The following is a 16828-nucleotide window of genomic DNA, read 5'->3' as shown; positions in this document are numbered from 1 at the left end:
GAGCAGGTTCAGCTTCACTTTGGTCTCCAGGAGCACTGCTTTGAAGCCTGGCCAGGGGAGAAAACTAGCACCACATGCTTCACCTTGCAGTAGGAGATGCACGTTCTTGTAGGAGCTCAAACTCACTGAACTCTCTTCTTTTTTGTTTTCTTCACCCTTCAAGGAACTCATCGAGGTTGACAGTGAAGTGGTGTTTGAACTAGCTGCCTACATCTTGCAGGTAAGCACCAGCCTTCTCTTGCTTGATGCTTCCTCGTGTGCACTGAGTCTTTTGACTTGTAGAATCCAAAATGGCTGGACAGAAGCACGGGGACTCCCCAAAGTACAGGAGTCTCAGAGCCCCTGTGAACCAAAGCGGAGATTCCTCTGTGTGACTGAGGTTTGGATGCATGCAACCTTCAGCTCCTGACAGGTTTGCAGTGAGGACGACCTCAAGACTTAAAGACGTTGCAGCAGATGAGCTGTGAAAGTTGTCTTTACACAGCTTTTCCATCATTTATACCAACGCAAAATGGGTACAGAAGGCTCTCAAACCAGAGCACTCCACATGTGAAGCAGATGCCACTGCCCAGCATTTTGCTTACATAAATGCATATTATGCTGTGTTAACACAGACAGCCACCACCCTGGGATATGATGTAAAGCCTGAGAAAATCTAAGTGATGAATGAGATTCCTGGGTGAAATCTGTATCCAGTGGGTTCCTCTCCACTGACTTCAGCTGCATTTGTTTTCCCAGTGGAACTCCTCCCTGTGATGATCTCCATAACCTTATGTATATACAACTGCCTGTATTTTCCAGCGTGGGCAGAAGGGCTTAAAGATTTTCCAAAAACACTTCTCCAGAAACAAATATTATCTTTGCATTTCCCTCTTCAGGAAGAGGGGAAGGGTCAGGGAACGAGTTACCAGCAGGGTTTGGTAAATATCTGCTTCACAAAGAGGAACCTTTTCAGAGTAGCGGAGGTGGGGGGTTTTAATGAAAGATCACATTTATGAGCATGGCTGTGGGAACAGATCAGACATAATTGTCAGATGATTCTTGTTCCCCTTTCTTAGCGTAGATTTTAAATTTTTTCCCATCAGCGTGAAGCTGTGCGGATCCATGTAAGCAGACAAGGCACCTCATCAGACTGCACTAATAAATAACAACGCTTTGCACTTCCATAGCACTTTCGTGTTACGGAAGCAATTAATGAGTAGGGATTTGAATCTTCATTAAGATCATTTTATGTGACAAAAATGGAGCGAGAGAGTCAGGACGGGGGACTCAATTAAAAGCACATTACAGAAATTGCATATTGGCTGTTGGGGGAATAGACATCAAACAACAGGCTTATTGTGAGAAGCAGCAATAGGGTTATGAATCTATTGTCTGCTCATCCTAATGAATAACTTGAGCCCTTAGTAATTGTACGCCCAGATCCAGATCTGCCGCTGTAACCCTTGCTGCTGCGATTGTTTCTCATCACAAACACAGGATGTTACGTGTATTCCTGTAGTAGTTTGATGTGTAACTTCATGAAAACAGTCCAAACAAGCCACACCCCTGCTGGCTGTAACCAGAAATTACTACAGCCCGTGTTTGTGACGGGATCCCTGCAAAACAAGATGGATCATACAGCATTTTGTCTTACTCCTCACTGCAGCATTTAGGTCAAAGGGCTGAAGCATGGAGAATCTACCCTACAAAATTGTTTTTGAATTCAGTATGCTCATCCCTGTGCAGGCCAGGGCATATCCTTTGTTTTTTTCTCTGTGCTGTACTATAATTATATGTTCATGGATTCCTTCCTATGAACCACAGGAGAGCTTGTCTGCCCTTCAGTTCACTCAGAGGGAGATGGGAAGATACTAAAGGACTGTCAGAAATCATGTGCAGCCTTATTTCAAATTGTTGTGGTACCAGAACAAATTAAAGTACCACCGAAGCTCTGAATTTTACCCCAGCCTGAGGACTGCAGCACCACTGAACATGGGCTGACAGGTTTTGCGGGTGGGTGTACAAAACCTGAATGCAAAACTCAGTCCTCTTGGCAGTGGAAACTCCCTCACTGCAGAAATTCCATTACTGACCAGTTACAAAATACAGTATTGCACTACGCTTTGTGTGTAGCTGTCAGCAAGTAAGATGCTTAACATATTTCATATGAAATGTATATTGCCCATGGAAAATGCAAAACGTATATTAAAGAGGGAGCTCACTAGGTTTTGAGGGTTTGCCAGATATCCAGTAAGACTGAGATACTGATCTAACTATTGGAGTGAAACATGACCCAACCCTTTAACATCAAGCTGTAATCTAATAGAAATATCCATATATTTAAGTAAGGGAGCTAAATACTCCCCCAAACACCCAGCAAGGAGTTAGGGAATCCTGAGTTTTGCATCCTCTTGAAAACTGAGAGCGAGCTTTCTGAAAATCTGCTTAATAGGAAATAGCCAGACTACTTGTAAAAAGAGTCGGGGGTTCCCAGGGGCTGCAAAACCACTGAGACTTCAGAGATCTTCTAGTAATATAGCATCCATGTTGACCAAAATAATTACTTATTTACTAGCATTATTTCCTGTAGCTTCTTGGGTAGCCACCAGCAGGATGAGGAATCATTTGTCCACTGTATTAGGCAAACCCTTTGTTTGTTAATCTAACCAGCTCACCACATGTGGCATGGCACTTGACAGTAGAGACTGGTTCCAGAAAATACATAAGGAGTCAGTTACAACAGGAAATTGCTGCTAAATGAATTTTGCAAATGGAAAATCTTGAACAGTAGTTTTCTTTTTTCTTTTTTTTTTTTCTATTTTTGATGACTTACTTATTTTTATCCCTCATTTTGCAGGAAGCAAAGGGAGATTTTTCAAGGTAGGTGACCTTAAAAGTTTTCTGTCGTTGTGTGTTGTGGTTATGAATCTGGTGAAATCGCCGTGTGAGTGATGTGACTGAGTTGTAGGTGTGTAGCAACAGGAATGCTTCGCCAGCATAGACGTTGTGTTTCCTTAAATCATTTCTGCACAAAACACAGCCTTTGACCAGACCATGCCCTTGCAAACAGCATTGTTTGTGTCTTTGTTGTTGACAAGTCTCTTTATATGCCTACGAAGTTCAGGAAATAGACTAGCCTTCAGAAGGAAATTACTGAGGAAACGACTCTACAATCACTGTTATATCGCAGATCTAGCCAGGGGCAACATTAAAATTCCATCACTAATTGATATTTCAGCTTGAATTTGGACTGAGTTCTCAAAATCAGAATTTAAATGACTTCTAAATTTAAATTTAAATAACTTCTGCTATCCCTTCATCCGAATCTTTAGAAGTGCTGTAAGATACTCAGAGAGGTGACTGTGGTTGGTGTTTCAGGGGACTATTAATGAAATGCCCAAGAATTTTCATTCAAGTTGACAACATTTGTCAGTTATGCATTAGTAGCACCCAAAGGTCAGATGGCTGTTTGATGCCACATGTGAGAAACATGAAAGTTCCTCATCCTGAAGCCCAGGACGACTGTCTGTGCTAAGCATTTCACATATATCATTATTCCATATATTATTTTTTGCTGACCTAAAACTGAGTGCAGCTGGAAGACCACAATATCCACTGAAGTTGGTTTCAGAGGAAAAAAACCACCAGTGGATAGGCAGTGAGGCTGATTGCCAGATGATCCTGAAGAGGTATCTTTTTTTGTCAGCATTGAGATAACGCTGGGAGAAGAGTGTAACGGTACACTGCACACACACAGAAGATTGTGAATAACACACTGATCAGATAAAAATAGTCCCATCTTGTGGTGAACTGGGACTTACAGCCCACTGAAACGCAGACAAATCAGTGAAAAGGGATTGCAAATATTGCCTGTTCATCGTGGAATCTGAGATGACATAACGTAACCCTTGCTAAAAAGGAAGTTTAAAATCCCGCCTTATCTTTTCCCAGAACATTAATGAACTCGCAAAATCCTGTCATGCGTCTGACCACAGAAGCGCAAGCCCAATCTTGCTTCATCTTTCAGTTCCATCCAGTTCTAAATAACTCAGTTATCAGCAGTGTTTAGATAGGGAACACTGCAGTACACATGGCTCTTTTACTTTTCAGTGTGGTTTTCTACGCACTGCCACACACTCAGCCCAGAAGAGCTGGACCGGATCTGTTCTGCTCAAATCTGTGATAAACCACATCTTCCATTGGTTTTGCTAGGAGGAAAAATATTTTAAGTTTCTCAGAATAACTTGGACATGATAAAAATACACCCAAACTGCTTATGTTCAGGCTACGAACCTCAGTACAGAAAGGACTCAGTTAGATGGCTGAGATAATAGGACTGAGAGGACATTTTCTTTTCATTTATCTCTTTCCAGACCTGAAGTAGAAATAGCCAGTGGAAAGCATGCATCTTTGTTGCCCCTTGTAGAAGGAATGGTTTAGTTTATCAAAGTGCATTGCCTTGAGAGCGCAGGAGATACCACAGCACATGGTATTAACTGCTTCCTCCACGCTGGTGTGCTGATCATCACCATTACCATTAAAACAGTTAGCTTTTACTCCTTTTCACCTGTGGATCTCAAAGGTTTTTAGTGAAAGGGGGAATTCTTATGGCCAAGGCAAGCAGATAAATGCTGTCATAATAACAACTTGCTGACAATGCAAGGGATCTTAACTTATAAATGGGCTTTGGAGGCAAAGCAATCTGCCACATTAATGGAGTTTAAAGCCTCTTCTTGGAGGAACGATGAACAATCCTACCCTGAGGTTCAGATTGCATATCGGGAGAAGTTTTTTCACTGAGAGGGTGTCAGGCACTGGAGCAGGTTCCCCAGGGCAGTGGTCATGGCACCGAGCCTGCTGGAGTTCAAGGAGCGTTTGGACACCGCTCTCAGACACATGGCCTGATTTTTGGGCGGTCCTGTGTGGAGCCAGGAGTTGGACTCGATGATCCTGGTGGATCCCTTCCAACTCAGGATGTTCTATAATTCTGTTTCATGACCGTCTATGTTGTCGGAGCAAACTTAGCATCTCCGGGGATGCCTGTCCAGTGTCTCCCCTGTAATGTGTACTGACAGAGGTTTATGTGCTGGGTGAGATCCAGGTGCTACCGGAGTCAACATGAGGTCACTGTGGTCAAGACTTTGTCCATTGAGACTTGCGATTGTTCGTATCAGCAGTGCAAAGTCTGAGAGGCGAACCGAGCCTGGGGCCAGCAAGAGGAACTGCAGCTGGAGACATATGGACTGGCTTCTCGTAGGACTGAAGTTGGCTTCAACGCCTGAAGTTAGTTGTTGTTGAAATGTTGTTCGTAATGGAACTGTCTGCTCCTTGAAACAGAGGAATGCTGCAATTGGGAATGCCTTGCTGCTGAGATTTAGAGAGAATAGCTCGTTCATGGCAGCGTATGTTGCATAAAGGCTGAACTCCTGAACTCCTGCTTTGTTTTTGGAGAAAAAAAAAAGTTCATTCTACAGGGTTACATGCTTGGAATGCAGACTGCAGATTTCCACACCTGTGTTGTCTGCTGCCACCATCAGATTTATGGCCTGTGCGACTGCGAGTTTCTCTTTGGCCCGGATCTAGAAAAATACTGTTGAAAAGTCTCAATGGCTGTTTGGGAAACCTGGAGAGCACACAGCCTGCATCACCCCTATCTATCTTGATACCGCAACAGCCCTGACAGATCACTTTGGCCTCTATAGCAAACAGTTTGACTAAATATTTTTCCATTTCTTACATGTGTTTCATTTCAAAACTAAATCCATCAGAAACCCTGAGATCCTGAACGTTTTTAGATGAACTCAGACAAGCATTTCCCAGTGCTGGGTGTAAGTGGCCTGGCCTAACTCAGTGTTTCACTAGCAGGTTTGTGCAAAGGGAGCATCTCTGAGTTGATAAAGATTTAGGCAGAACTTGAGCTGAGCAAGGTTTTAAAACAAAAAGTTATTCTCCTTGAGAAGTTTCTAGTCCTCTGCATTGACAGAGAAAGGTTTTCACATTATTTAAGACCCCCCCAAATGCCTCAGCTGCCGAGATTGCAACATTTTTCCATTTAGTCGGGTACATATCACTGCATTTAGGACTATCAGGTAACCCCCTTCAGCTGATTCTCAGGTTAAACAAGACGCGTAAGATTTGATCTGTGCTTTTTGTTATTGGTTACAAAAACCTGGACTTCAAGGGCACGGGATCACCTGTGTAAAGCTTCTGAGTTAGTATCCTGCAAACAGATGTAGAGGCTATTGCCCAAGCTGCTATTGTTTGTCAGTGGGAACTGAGTCACACTTGGTTGGCGGACAAAAGGCAGTTTCAAGTTTCATTTCTTTAGACAAATGTAAATCCTATAGGTGTGACCCTCTTTAGGCCTACAAAGAGGAAGGAAACTGGTGCTCTGGCTTATTTGGGAGTGGGGCATCGCATATTGCTGTTGAGATTTTCACCCGTAATTAATCCTACCGGCTTTAGAAGCCAGTCTGATGTTGACCAAAATCTTTGGGAAACTCATGCCAACGTTGGTCTTAAACGTTGAGATTCCAGCTTCTCAGCCTTAAACTGCCGCTGTGTCAAGGCAGCTGGAAATAACATATATCAATCATTTGTCCCTCAGATTGGGAAGGGGGAATCTAAATAAAAGAAAATCCTGAAATATTGCAGCTAGTTCTTCTAGGCCCTCATTGCTGCGTTTCCTCCAGTTAAACAATATTCAACATTTCAATTCAACTCCAAGTTATCTCCCAGCAAACTACGAGATAACAAGGGAGGAAAGCCAACAGCCAGCTTGCTGTTAAGTAGAATTTCATAATAATTTCAGCATTTGGGCAGATGGTAACCTAACGTAGGTTCAAGCTCTTTTCTTTCCGTGCAGCAACGTGACATTTAACCAGTTAAAATTTATTAAGGGGTTACAAAACCCAGTCTGCACTCTTCCACATGGAGGAAATCCTAACCACTGTCTCTCGAATGGTAGCGTTTATTCGGAGAATCTCTGACTCTGCATTTCCTCCTTCATTCAGCTGGATTAATTGCCGTGCCGAGAAGAGTTGAGAGCTTTCACCTGCAGTTTTGTTTTGTTACTGATCATTGTTATTACACGCGCATGGATTTCCTGAGCCATAGCTACATATGCAATCTTGCTTAAAATTTTTGTGGAGAGTTTGAAAAAAAAAAAAAACAACACGTTTTTCACAAAATGCTTATGGCTAGGTAAGCATTTACCCTTGAGTGTAGACAGAAATACTGCGATGTGGAGACTGATTTACGTGGCCAAGACTCATTAAACAGGCAGTGCCAGAACTGAGGCCAGAACTCAGGAGTTGCTGTTTTCGAGGTCCATTCTCCAGCCAGTCAAACCCTATTTCTGGATGGCTAACTAGCATCCAGGATCCCACGCAGATGGCTTTCCCAGTTCACTTTTCACATTGTTATTCAGTCTTTTAAATAATTTCCACCATAGTGCAGGATTGAAGTGGTCTGGAGGACACGGAGAAAGTGTGTTTGGAGCTTTTTACCCTTTGTATTAATAAATCTGCCTTAAAAGCACCCTTCCGTATATACCAACCCTGGAGGTAGACTAGACACTTTAGAAAATAAATGCAACACAAGTGACGGGATTAAACACTTTCTAAATACAGTAATAAAATAAACACACCGAGATATTTCACTAGAAGAGTGGGAAAGGCAGTAAGTAGGAAACCATTTGTAATCCTACTGGGAACATTTTAAAAATGAAGGACTTTGGTGTTTTAAAAGGAGCCAAAGGGAAAGTGACCTCCTGGCCACCGGTTAAATGCAACGTTAGTCATTAGTTTTTTCCTTCTGTTTGATTTGACATCCTTTTGGGAGCCTAAATTCTTTTGTCTCGAGACAACTCTTGCCAGAAGCTCAGTGAATATATGGACCAGGGCATGAAATACCTTTTTGTTCCTGGAAGTGATTACCTGAAATGCATTTGACCCTTTGAAGTTGAGGCACCACCTTTACGGTATTTTCTAGGTACCGAGCAGAAATACCGATCCCATCCAACAGCATCACTATGAATGACTTTACATCTGATTTTTTAAAGGCTTATTTTTATCGCCGTGCAAGCTTTGTTCCTCCCTGGCAGAGAAGAAGGAGCTGACTGGTATTAGCCCTTTCTTTCATGGGAGCCGTTGATGGTTCAGGCTTTTTCCCAGCCTCTCCGAGATAATTAGTCACCGCTAATCTCGTCCTACTTGACAGTTGTCTGGGCTCAGAAAGCCCCTGTTTGGAAATTACTCCCTGTCTTCCCAGAAAAGTTTTGGAAGTTTCTCAACTTCCTTCTATGAGAAACCAATCTCAGAAAGTCTTCACTTGAGGGTGGGGACCACTGCTTGTGCTCCAGTTGTTCTGGCTTTTTCTTTTTTTGCTGTGGTTTTTTTTTTTTTTTCAGTTTCTTTCATAATGTCAAAAAAAAATCAATAGGAGCTGAGTATGTACATGCTGTGGAGATGTCTCTGAGCAGATCCTGCAAACTCGGTAAACAGCAGCAGCTTGCTTTCTGGGCTGTCAACCGCGGAGCAGAGTGGCCAGATCAGCAGATAACATGGAGCAGAGCAGCTTCTTGTTCAGACTTGTGCAGATGTTTACCTGCCGTGGAAGGAAACATCTGAGTAGTTTTTGAGCGTTTGCACGTACAAAGGAAGATCTGATATTCAACTGACCGTGAGATTTAGGCAGGAGTGGGTCTTCAAACACTGCAAAATTTGAGTCTGATTGATACTTGGGCATCTCTGTCGTAGATTTGTTTTGACTGGAAGATATGGTCCTGTTTTAAAACTACTGACTTGACTGTCAGGGAGGTCCCATGATAATAAATGCTTGTAGGCATCCCCAAAATATCTAGTCCAGGATTTATGTTAGTGGTCCACCCTATGGCTCAACCTAGCAATTAACCTGCAAACTCCAATTAAGGCAGCCCCGCTGAGGTCTCAGGCAGAGCCTGCTGCTGGGATGTGCCCATGGAGAAATGCTGCGGGAAGGTATTTACAACTGAGGCAGCACCATATCTCTACGAGCCATCACACAGACTGTCCCAGAGACCAGAACAAAGCTCAGGACGACGTCCCAGGACTCTTTGAGCCTCTAATGCTCAGGCAGTCCTGGCAGGAAGGCTGGTCTGCAGCTGGAGATGCAGAGACTACCTGTCTGCCTGTTTAATGGCCCTGCTGCCCTACAGGAGAAGCCGGTGGGCTGGGAAATCTGGAGCTCTGGAAGAGGTATCTGCCTCTGCAGCCCCAGGACAGCCACGTTTTTTTTTTTTTGCAGAATAAAGGGCAGGGTGCAAGAAGGCAGAAAAAAACTGCTATTGAGAAGTTAGCCAATAAATATTAGTTCTTTGGCAATCCTCGGTGTCCTGTCTGTCCCTCTTGGCTGTGTATTTCTAAGATTTTAAAAGTAACAACAGCACTGCTTTCCCTCCCAAAACTTTGAGGGACTTTTTTTCGTGTGTTCACAATACCATGTGTGTTTGGAAGTGGAAGGGGAGGCATTTTGGACCTCTAGGAGAAAACCCCACAGTTTAATTTCATCTGTGAGAATCTGCCTGCCATTTCACGAGCTTTCTCTGCTCACTGGTGTGCAGTTATGCTCCTCCAGCTGGCCGGAGCGGTCACTGGAGATTGCAGGGAAGAGAACGAAGGGTTTTGTGTAGCAGAACATAAATTCAAGCTGGAGTCTTATCAGTGAAGACGTGCAAAGGCCAGTTCCCTGGGGCAAGAGGCTAAGAGCAACCTGTGATGCTGAGAAAGCAAATCATTACTTTTTGCAGCAGGTTGTAGGCATTAAAGAAAGGTGTTTTTCTGTAGCTGAAAGCATCTCTTCTTTTTTCTCTTCCCCTTATTTTTTTCTCTATGTGAGCATGTTGAACCCCGCTCAACGCAATGTGACATGGTGACTAGTGTGTCCAGAGTCACTGGTAGGAAATGCTTCAACATAACCATCTGGGACAGCTTCTCTCCAATTTTGATAATAGAGGGAAAAGTTAACTGGTCTGCCATAAAACAAATAAAGAGAGAAGAGAAAGGAAACCCCATTGCTTTTTGTTAAGGAGGAACAGATGTAGAGCTGTAGCAGCCTGCCAGCTAGGTCAGGTCATATCAAATATTGTGGTTGTTTTCTTGTAGCCTGATCCTCCTTTTGAACTCTCTTTCAGCAATGAAGTTGTAAGGAATGAATTAAAGAAGCTGCCAGCCCTTCCAACACCAGCGCTGAAGGAGCATCCTTCCCTTGCTTACTGGTAACGTATCACTCTGTTGAGCAGCTTTGCAGTGTCTCATCCAGGTCCTAGCTATGGCAATTAGTGACCTGAGGGTGAAGATGGGATGCAGGAATTCCCATCTCCTAGCTCTGGGTCTGACACCAACTCATCGTGTGATTCAGCCCATGTAAATCTACCACCCTGGGCCTCAGTTTCCTCATGTGCCAAATGTCTGCCGTAATGCCTGGCCAGAAAATTCACTGTAAGCATGCAAAATGAAATCAGGGGACCTAATGTGCCATTCCCTTTTCCTGCACTTTATATCTGTCCAAAGAAAGTGTGACCACAGTTTGAAATGTCGATGTTTTGCACTGTTCTGCATTGGTTTTGAGGGACTGAGCTTCACCTTGCAAGTCCTTTCTGTATGGCACAGCTGAACTAAAAGGAACGTATTCCTCCTCTTATGTGAACTAAGTGATGGTCAGAGGTAGAGCCGTGTAACTTTAGTTTTTATTGCACTGAAAATAGAATGCAGGGTAGGAGAAAGGCCATAATTAAGTTCTGTATGCCCCACAGATAGCTTCTGTACCACCCCGCCCAGCCCTTTTATCTGTGCAAATAGGAAAGAATTTGGGGAAACACTCTTCATTAACAGGGAGATGCTTTCACTTGATTTCTCTGTTTGTTCCCCTTTCATGTTTGTCTTTAAAGCATTAGGCTCTGAGCCTGAGGGGGGGAGTGAACTTCTTTATCTGCTCCTCTTTTAATTCCTGCATCTTGGTAATCTGAGGATGGCAGGGGAAAACAGTTCAGTTCCTACTTTGCCAGGAAGTCCATTCACTTTTCATAGCATGGCTACAATACCAGACTTAGCTGTACCTAGTGTCAAGCCACAGACAAACCAGTCTGTGAGGTCCTAATCATCTTCTGAGCACATCAGGAGACAGCCAGAGTCCCAGGCTGAGATTAGGGACATTCATACAAAAGATGTGGATCACCACAGTCTGGAGGCAGAATGATCTCCCTCTTTCAAGCATCTCCTTCATTTTTTCACAACCTAATGCTTCCCTGAATCACGAACATCTTAAAAACTGGTCCATTTCCAGCCGGGTCTGTGGCCTGGTCTGACTGACAGGCAAATAGCTCAAAAGCTAAAGGCCACCACAAGAGGAGCAGTGGGAACAACAAGCCATGGACAGGGAAGAAGGCAAACCTGACCCTTCAGCAGCGACACGGAGCGAGGTCTTACTAAAGTGCCCACGTAGTCTTTATTTCAGTTGCCTGTGATAGCATCCGTATACAGGAAAGGGATGACAACCCAGGCAGCTTGTGAGGCTCCATCTGCCCGTCAGGACGTGTCTGCCCCCACTGTCAGCAAGAGTTAGTCAGAACTTTTATGTTAGAGACTTCTGCTGGGAAATCCCAGTGAGGTCTGGGACTGCCTCTGTCCCCTCCTTCGGTCTGGGCAACGTTGCGTCACCTGGAGCAAGAAGAGCCATGTGAAAACCTCGCGCTCAGGATGCAAGTATTTATGGTTATACACAGGATACAGCACTTCTTGCAGCTGTACTTAATTCTGGGGGAGTTCCCTTGTGACTGAGAACAGGTCGCAGGTTGGGAAGCTGGCTGTTTCCAACGGGGTAATAAAACCAGTGGCTACAGTCCTGTGACTCCCTTGTGATTTCACTTCAGTGGCCAGGTCGCAGAGAGCTTTTATATACCAGTAGCTCATTATTTTTTAATAGTGGCTTTTTCATAAACACCCCCTGAAATGCTGAACGCTCACAAGAAGAGGCTGCTGGTAAATCAGACAAAAAGCTCAAACTTTGGTGTTCTAAGAGGGCAAAATTTAAAAAAATGTGCCTACCGTTTCCCTTCTCATTTGCATCTCACACAGATTGCATACTGGATACAAATTTTATCCTGTCCCTTTCTATGTGCAATTAGTTTTATGCTCCAGTTCTTCAGTATTAGGACAAAGCAAGAGCAAGTGAATTTCCAGCTCCAGAAAGGAACATCTAAAATGGCAGGGGGTGGGACAACTAACTGTTCTAGTTTAAAACAAACCTACAAAAGAACCCTATACTGTATTTACAACTGCATCAAAAATTGTCTGAAATGGACTAAGAGGTGATAATATGGATGTTCGGGTAGATACTATGATACCTTTAGTAAGTTAACTGTCCTAGATCTGCACGAAGTAATATACCATTTCTGTCACACCATGAAAAAACATCACCTGTTGCTCCTATCAAGTGTAGTAAGACCAGTAGGATGAGTCCTGGGCTCTTCGCTGCAGTGAGGTCTGAAGGAAGACAGTCTGTGGCCCCCAGCTCCTCCCCCATGGAGTCTCCAGGTTACCCACCCTTGCTGCAGGCCTTTCCACTGCAACCTCTCCTTGGAGATTTGCAGGCATCACAACAAAGATGAAGGCTGTAATTTGTGCAGCATGGAGTTGCTGTTTCCAGCTCTCTGTAGATTACGACGAATCAGTTACACATCTTGTTCTCAAGCGTCTCCATAGCATCGCTGATTGAAGCAAGAAGGGTGGCTTTTTTTGTTTTACTTTCAAATGAAAGCTGAGCTTCTGGTCCTCCCACACAGTCCAGGAACTGAGGCCCCGAGTTTTGATTTCTCTTGCCCATGCGCGGAAACAGCTCACAGTATTTATTATTTTAGATGCAATACTAATCACAGTGAGACTGGAGAAAATCTTTAGTAAGCGTGTTAGTTCGCAGTGCTCCTTTGCAGCTATTGTCATTGCATATTATCTCAATCCAGATCCTCCCAAGCAAGCCAGCTCAGTACTAAATTGCCAGCAAGAACACAAGAGCAGAGACGATGGCACAAAAGTGGATGCTAGAATTGGATTTTCAGCTAACCAAGGGGAAGCCAGACTTCTCCTGGCTTCCAACAGACTGAGTGCAAACTTGTTTTTAGCAACCTTAAGCATCAGCATTCCCAGAAAATCTAACTCTGAAAATATCAACTGCAAATCTCAAGTTTCTCTAATACAATACAGACCGCAGGCTCTGATCATCCTCTTGGTCCCAGTGGCCCAGGAGATGCTCTGCTGGATTCAGTGGGGCAGTATTTGGCTGCACAAATCATTGCAAATAGAGATATTGTAAGTAAGTTTGAGAACATCATCGAAATAGAAAAATCAGGTTGGAAACAGAATAACAGTGAGGTGCAGCGATGAGTTGATAGCTATTTAAAACAGCTCAATGTGCTGAGAAGAGAGGGGAGAAGCAAATACCTTTGAAAAACTGGATCTGGTGATAAGAAATTCTGGCCCTGCATTTGCTTGCGAATTGTCTTCTGTCCAGTTCTGTAGGCTGCTGGGACAGAAGGGATTTGTTGCTAGTTCTTAATATCTTTATCAGAGTTATCTGCTGCAGGATATCATCCAAGAATTAATTTTCGGAGCTTGGGGGGGAACGTTTTATGAGCTGACAAGCAGGCAGTAGTGCTCCAGCCTCCCCCCTGTCTCCCCATTAGCTATGAATGAGTTTCTGTGTCTCTGGCACAGCAACCAGCCAGAGCTGGGCAGGAGGAGACATCAGCTGGTGGTCCAGGCGGTGTCCCAGCTCTCTCCCAGCTGTCAGTAGCAGCACGGCAGCTGCTCGGAGACGAACAGCTGAAATGATAGGGGAGAAGGTCTGTAAGCTCTGTTAATGCTCTGTTCTGACCCGTGAATGATTTTCCTTGTTTTCCCTGGCACATGCTGGGCTTGCCCCTCCACCGCAGAGCTGGAGGCAGAAAGTGACCTCTGGACTGCACGATCGTCCTTGGACAGGGCTGTGGGGATGAAAAAGGAGCCCAAAGAACTATTCGAGGAGCGACTGTCAGGCAGCTAGGGTGGGATTCAGCTGAGCATGAACATTTCTCCAGTGTAGACCATCTCCAGCTCAACTAGGGGCCCTCTGCTCCCTTTACTGTCAGTGGGGAGAAGCAACAACAACCTCTTCCCGTCCATTGCATGAATGGTGCTCTGGAGCACCCGTTTTTTTCCCCACAATGGGACTAGCTCAGTGCTATAGAAAGGTGAGAGGCAGTATGTCCCCATATTCATGCCTTAACTGATAATTCAGGCTTTATTTTATTTATTTATTGTCCAAAAGAAAGTAGAAATGAGAATAATGCTCATCTAGTATTTAGCACCTGTAGACCTCAGAACATTACACAGCAGAGAGGAACATCAGCAGTGTCCCAACAGGGCAATGGAGGCATAGGGAGTGTTGCCTGTATTTCTTTAGGGAAACGGAAGAGTCTAGACTATCCCACATCTTTTAGTATGGTTTGAGAACATAATTTTATTCGTCCAGCTGTTCAGAAGCTGTTCAGGAGGGCTCCCTGACATCCAATCTATCCCTTTGAAGGAAATAAGCCATCAACTGTCCTTCCTACCAGAGGAGTATGGTTTAGGAACATATCCAGTACCTTATAATAATCATCTGTGAGAAAGCAGAGCCCATCCAGAATCACATGAGGTAACCAGCAGGCAGGTGCACCTATCCATTCCTTGAACGGCACCAATATGAGAGCTTGATCTGCACCATAAAATGCACAGAGCAGAAACCAAAGCTAAGAGTGTTTTCTGCTGGAGAAACTCCACTGGTTTCTGAGAAGTCACTCCTGGTTTGTTCCTGTCTGAGACAGAGAGGAATTGCATCCACATGTAATTGTGGGTTTAAGAGGTAATTTCAAAGGGCTGTAAGCCCTCTCTGTCCATCTTTTTTATTAAAAATGATGGGGTTTGGAGATCTTCCAGTACTGAACACTCATGTAATTCAGTTACTTCTCCAAAAGTAATCCTGTTTATGATAATCGTAGCAGGAGAGCTGGGCTCTGCCTTCATGTGCACGCCCATAACATCTGTGGAACTTGCTCGGATCAGTGGGCTGGATATGGTTTCATAGCTGCTGAATTTCCTTACGGATATTTTCTAAGCATTAAAATTATTCTGAGGGTCTGCTCTGAATCATCCTGTGCTGTCTACACTGGAGTTTCTGTTCCTCTGCCTTCTCCCCTGCATTACCAGGGACAGACTCTCAGTCCTCAGCTCCCATGCCATCTGTGCACAGAGCATCATGTCGTGTCGCAGGGCACAACGTCCTCCCTGTGCCATCACAGAACTGAGCATCCTGTGCGTGAAGTCACAGCAGGCGCTGCGTGGCCTCTGCCTCTGACATCGCTGAGGGCATTATGGCTGGTGTCTGGGCTCAGGGGAGCATCTTTCTAGCGGAGATTCTAACAGCAAAAACAGCTTCAGTTCTGCCTGGGGAAGGATTACCACGTCTTGGACAACCATGTGGTTGCCCTTAAGGGTCCATCTAGACCTAGAAAATGCAGGGAGGGAGCAATGCTCGTTCACGATGGCCCAAACCACACGCGGCATGATGGCATTAGCTAGCCACCTGGTGCCACTGGAAGCTCGTGCAGTGCCAGGTGGGGAGAGCAGAAAGGTGACATATAGGCAGTTCAGGTTTCCTTCCTCTTGCCCTAGTAAGTTTTGTAATGTGCCTCTGGGAGACTCAGCAGACTCCTTGTTCTTGGAGTTACAAGATGAGGAGCAAGAGATTGGGTTTAGAAATGAGGACTTGGGCATTCTGCCATGCCAATGAGCAGAGCTGGTCCTGTGGGCATTACATTGCTGGAAATAAAAAACAAAGTCAGAGCAGCCTGAAAGTACCAAGCCTGTAGGCTGTGATGAGTTGCATGGCTGCAGATCAAGCAGAATGCTATTAAAATCGAATGAGAGAACCATGAACCTTTGAAAGGAGAACCTTGGCTTATGCTTTGCCATGCTGTGACCTTGCTGACACATGACTGAAAGCATCAAATCGCTCTGGTTCTGTGCTCATTCACCAGAGAACAGGAATGAGATTCCTTAGAGGTGAGCATAGAGATGCCTCTGTCATCTGGGTCATGCTGACCTGCTCTTGGGTGTTGCATCTCTACTGTGTAGAGGTGAGTGTATGCATTTATCAAAACACGTAGAACTGTTCTCCACTGGCACAGAACACCCTCCTTCTATACCATGAAACTCTCTTAGTCTCCAAAGCAGCACTGGGAATGGGCCCTGGCCCATGCTAACTGCCAGCACATGGCCAAGCGTTGCCTGAGGGAATGCAAGTTAATATAACCAAAAATATGCAACGACACATCAATACTTAAACAGTAAAGGGACCCAACTTTGAGTGGCTTGGACACATTCCCTGCCACAGACGTTGCCTCCGTGTACATTGGGAATTTAACTCCTTGCTGAGGGAGATGGCTCCAAGAGTACTTCCACTAGTGCACTAGTGCTCCTGTACATGGTTTTGTGCTGTTGCAGTGAGGATTAATCTGTGAAGCTTAGGGCTGTTAGTGGCCACCAATTCCAGAAAGCTTTGCTCACTAAGAGAGCTTGGTGGGCTCAGAAAGAAGTGGCACCAGCTAGGGTAAAGCTAAGCTTGAGAAGCAAACATCTGTTTGCCATGCTCTGCAACATTGTAGGCACCATCTGTAGATGAGGAGAATGGAGAGGGGAAAGTCTGTACAAATAGATACGGATGTTGTGAGTAAAAAAAGTTCTTCCAGAAAACGAATGCTTAGCAACCCAGTTTTATTCTCAGTCTGTGAGTC

At 44.5% G+C, this 16828-nt stretch overlaps 1 protein-coding gene across 11 annotated transcripts in view; it reads left to right on the top strand.

Moving 5' to 3' along the window:
• Positions 1 to 16828, top strand: part of FRMD4A (FERM domain containing 4A) — a 362843-nt gene that overhangs the window by 290132 nt on the left and 55883 nt on the right. For all 11 annotated transcript variants that reach the window (XM_080605846.1, XM_080605838.1, XM_080605837.1 and 8 more), the window contains 3 exons: positions 164 to 220; positions 2840 to 2862; positions 10154 to 10237. In XM_080605846.1, coding sequence (XP_080461972.1) covers positions 164 to 220; positions 2840 to 2862; positions 10154 to 10237 — 164 coding nt within the window. The remainder of the gene's footprint in view (positions 1 to 163; positions 221 to 2839; positions 2863 to 10153; positions 10238 to 16828) is intronic.

Source organism: Anser brachyrhynchus, assembly GCF_964034855.1.
Source record: "Anser brachyrhynchus genome assembly, chromosome: 1".
Classification (NCBI taxonomy): Eukaryota; Metazoa; Chordata; class Aves; order Anseriformes; family Anatidae; genus Anser; species Anser brachyrhynchus.
Note: the sequence above shows the minus strand (reverse complement) of the source record. Positions and strands in the feature narration are given on the sequence as shown.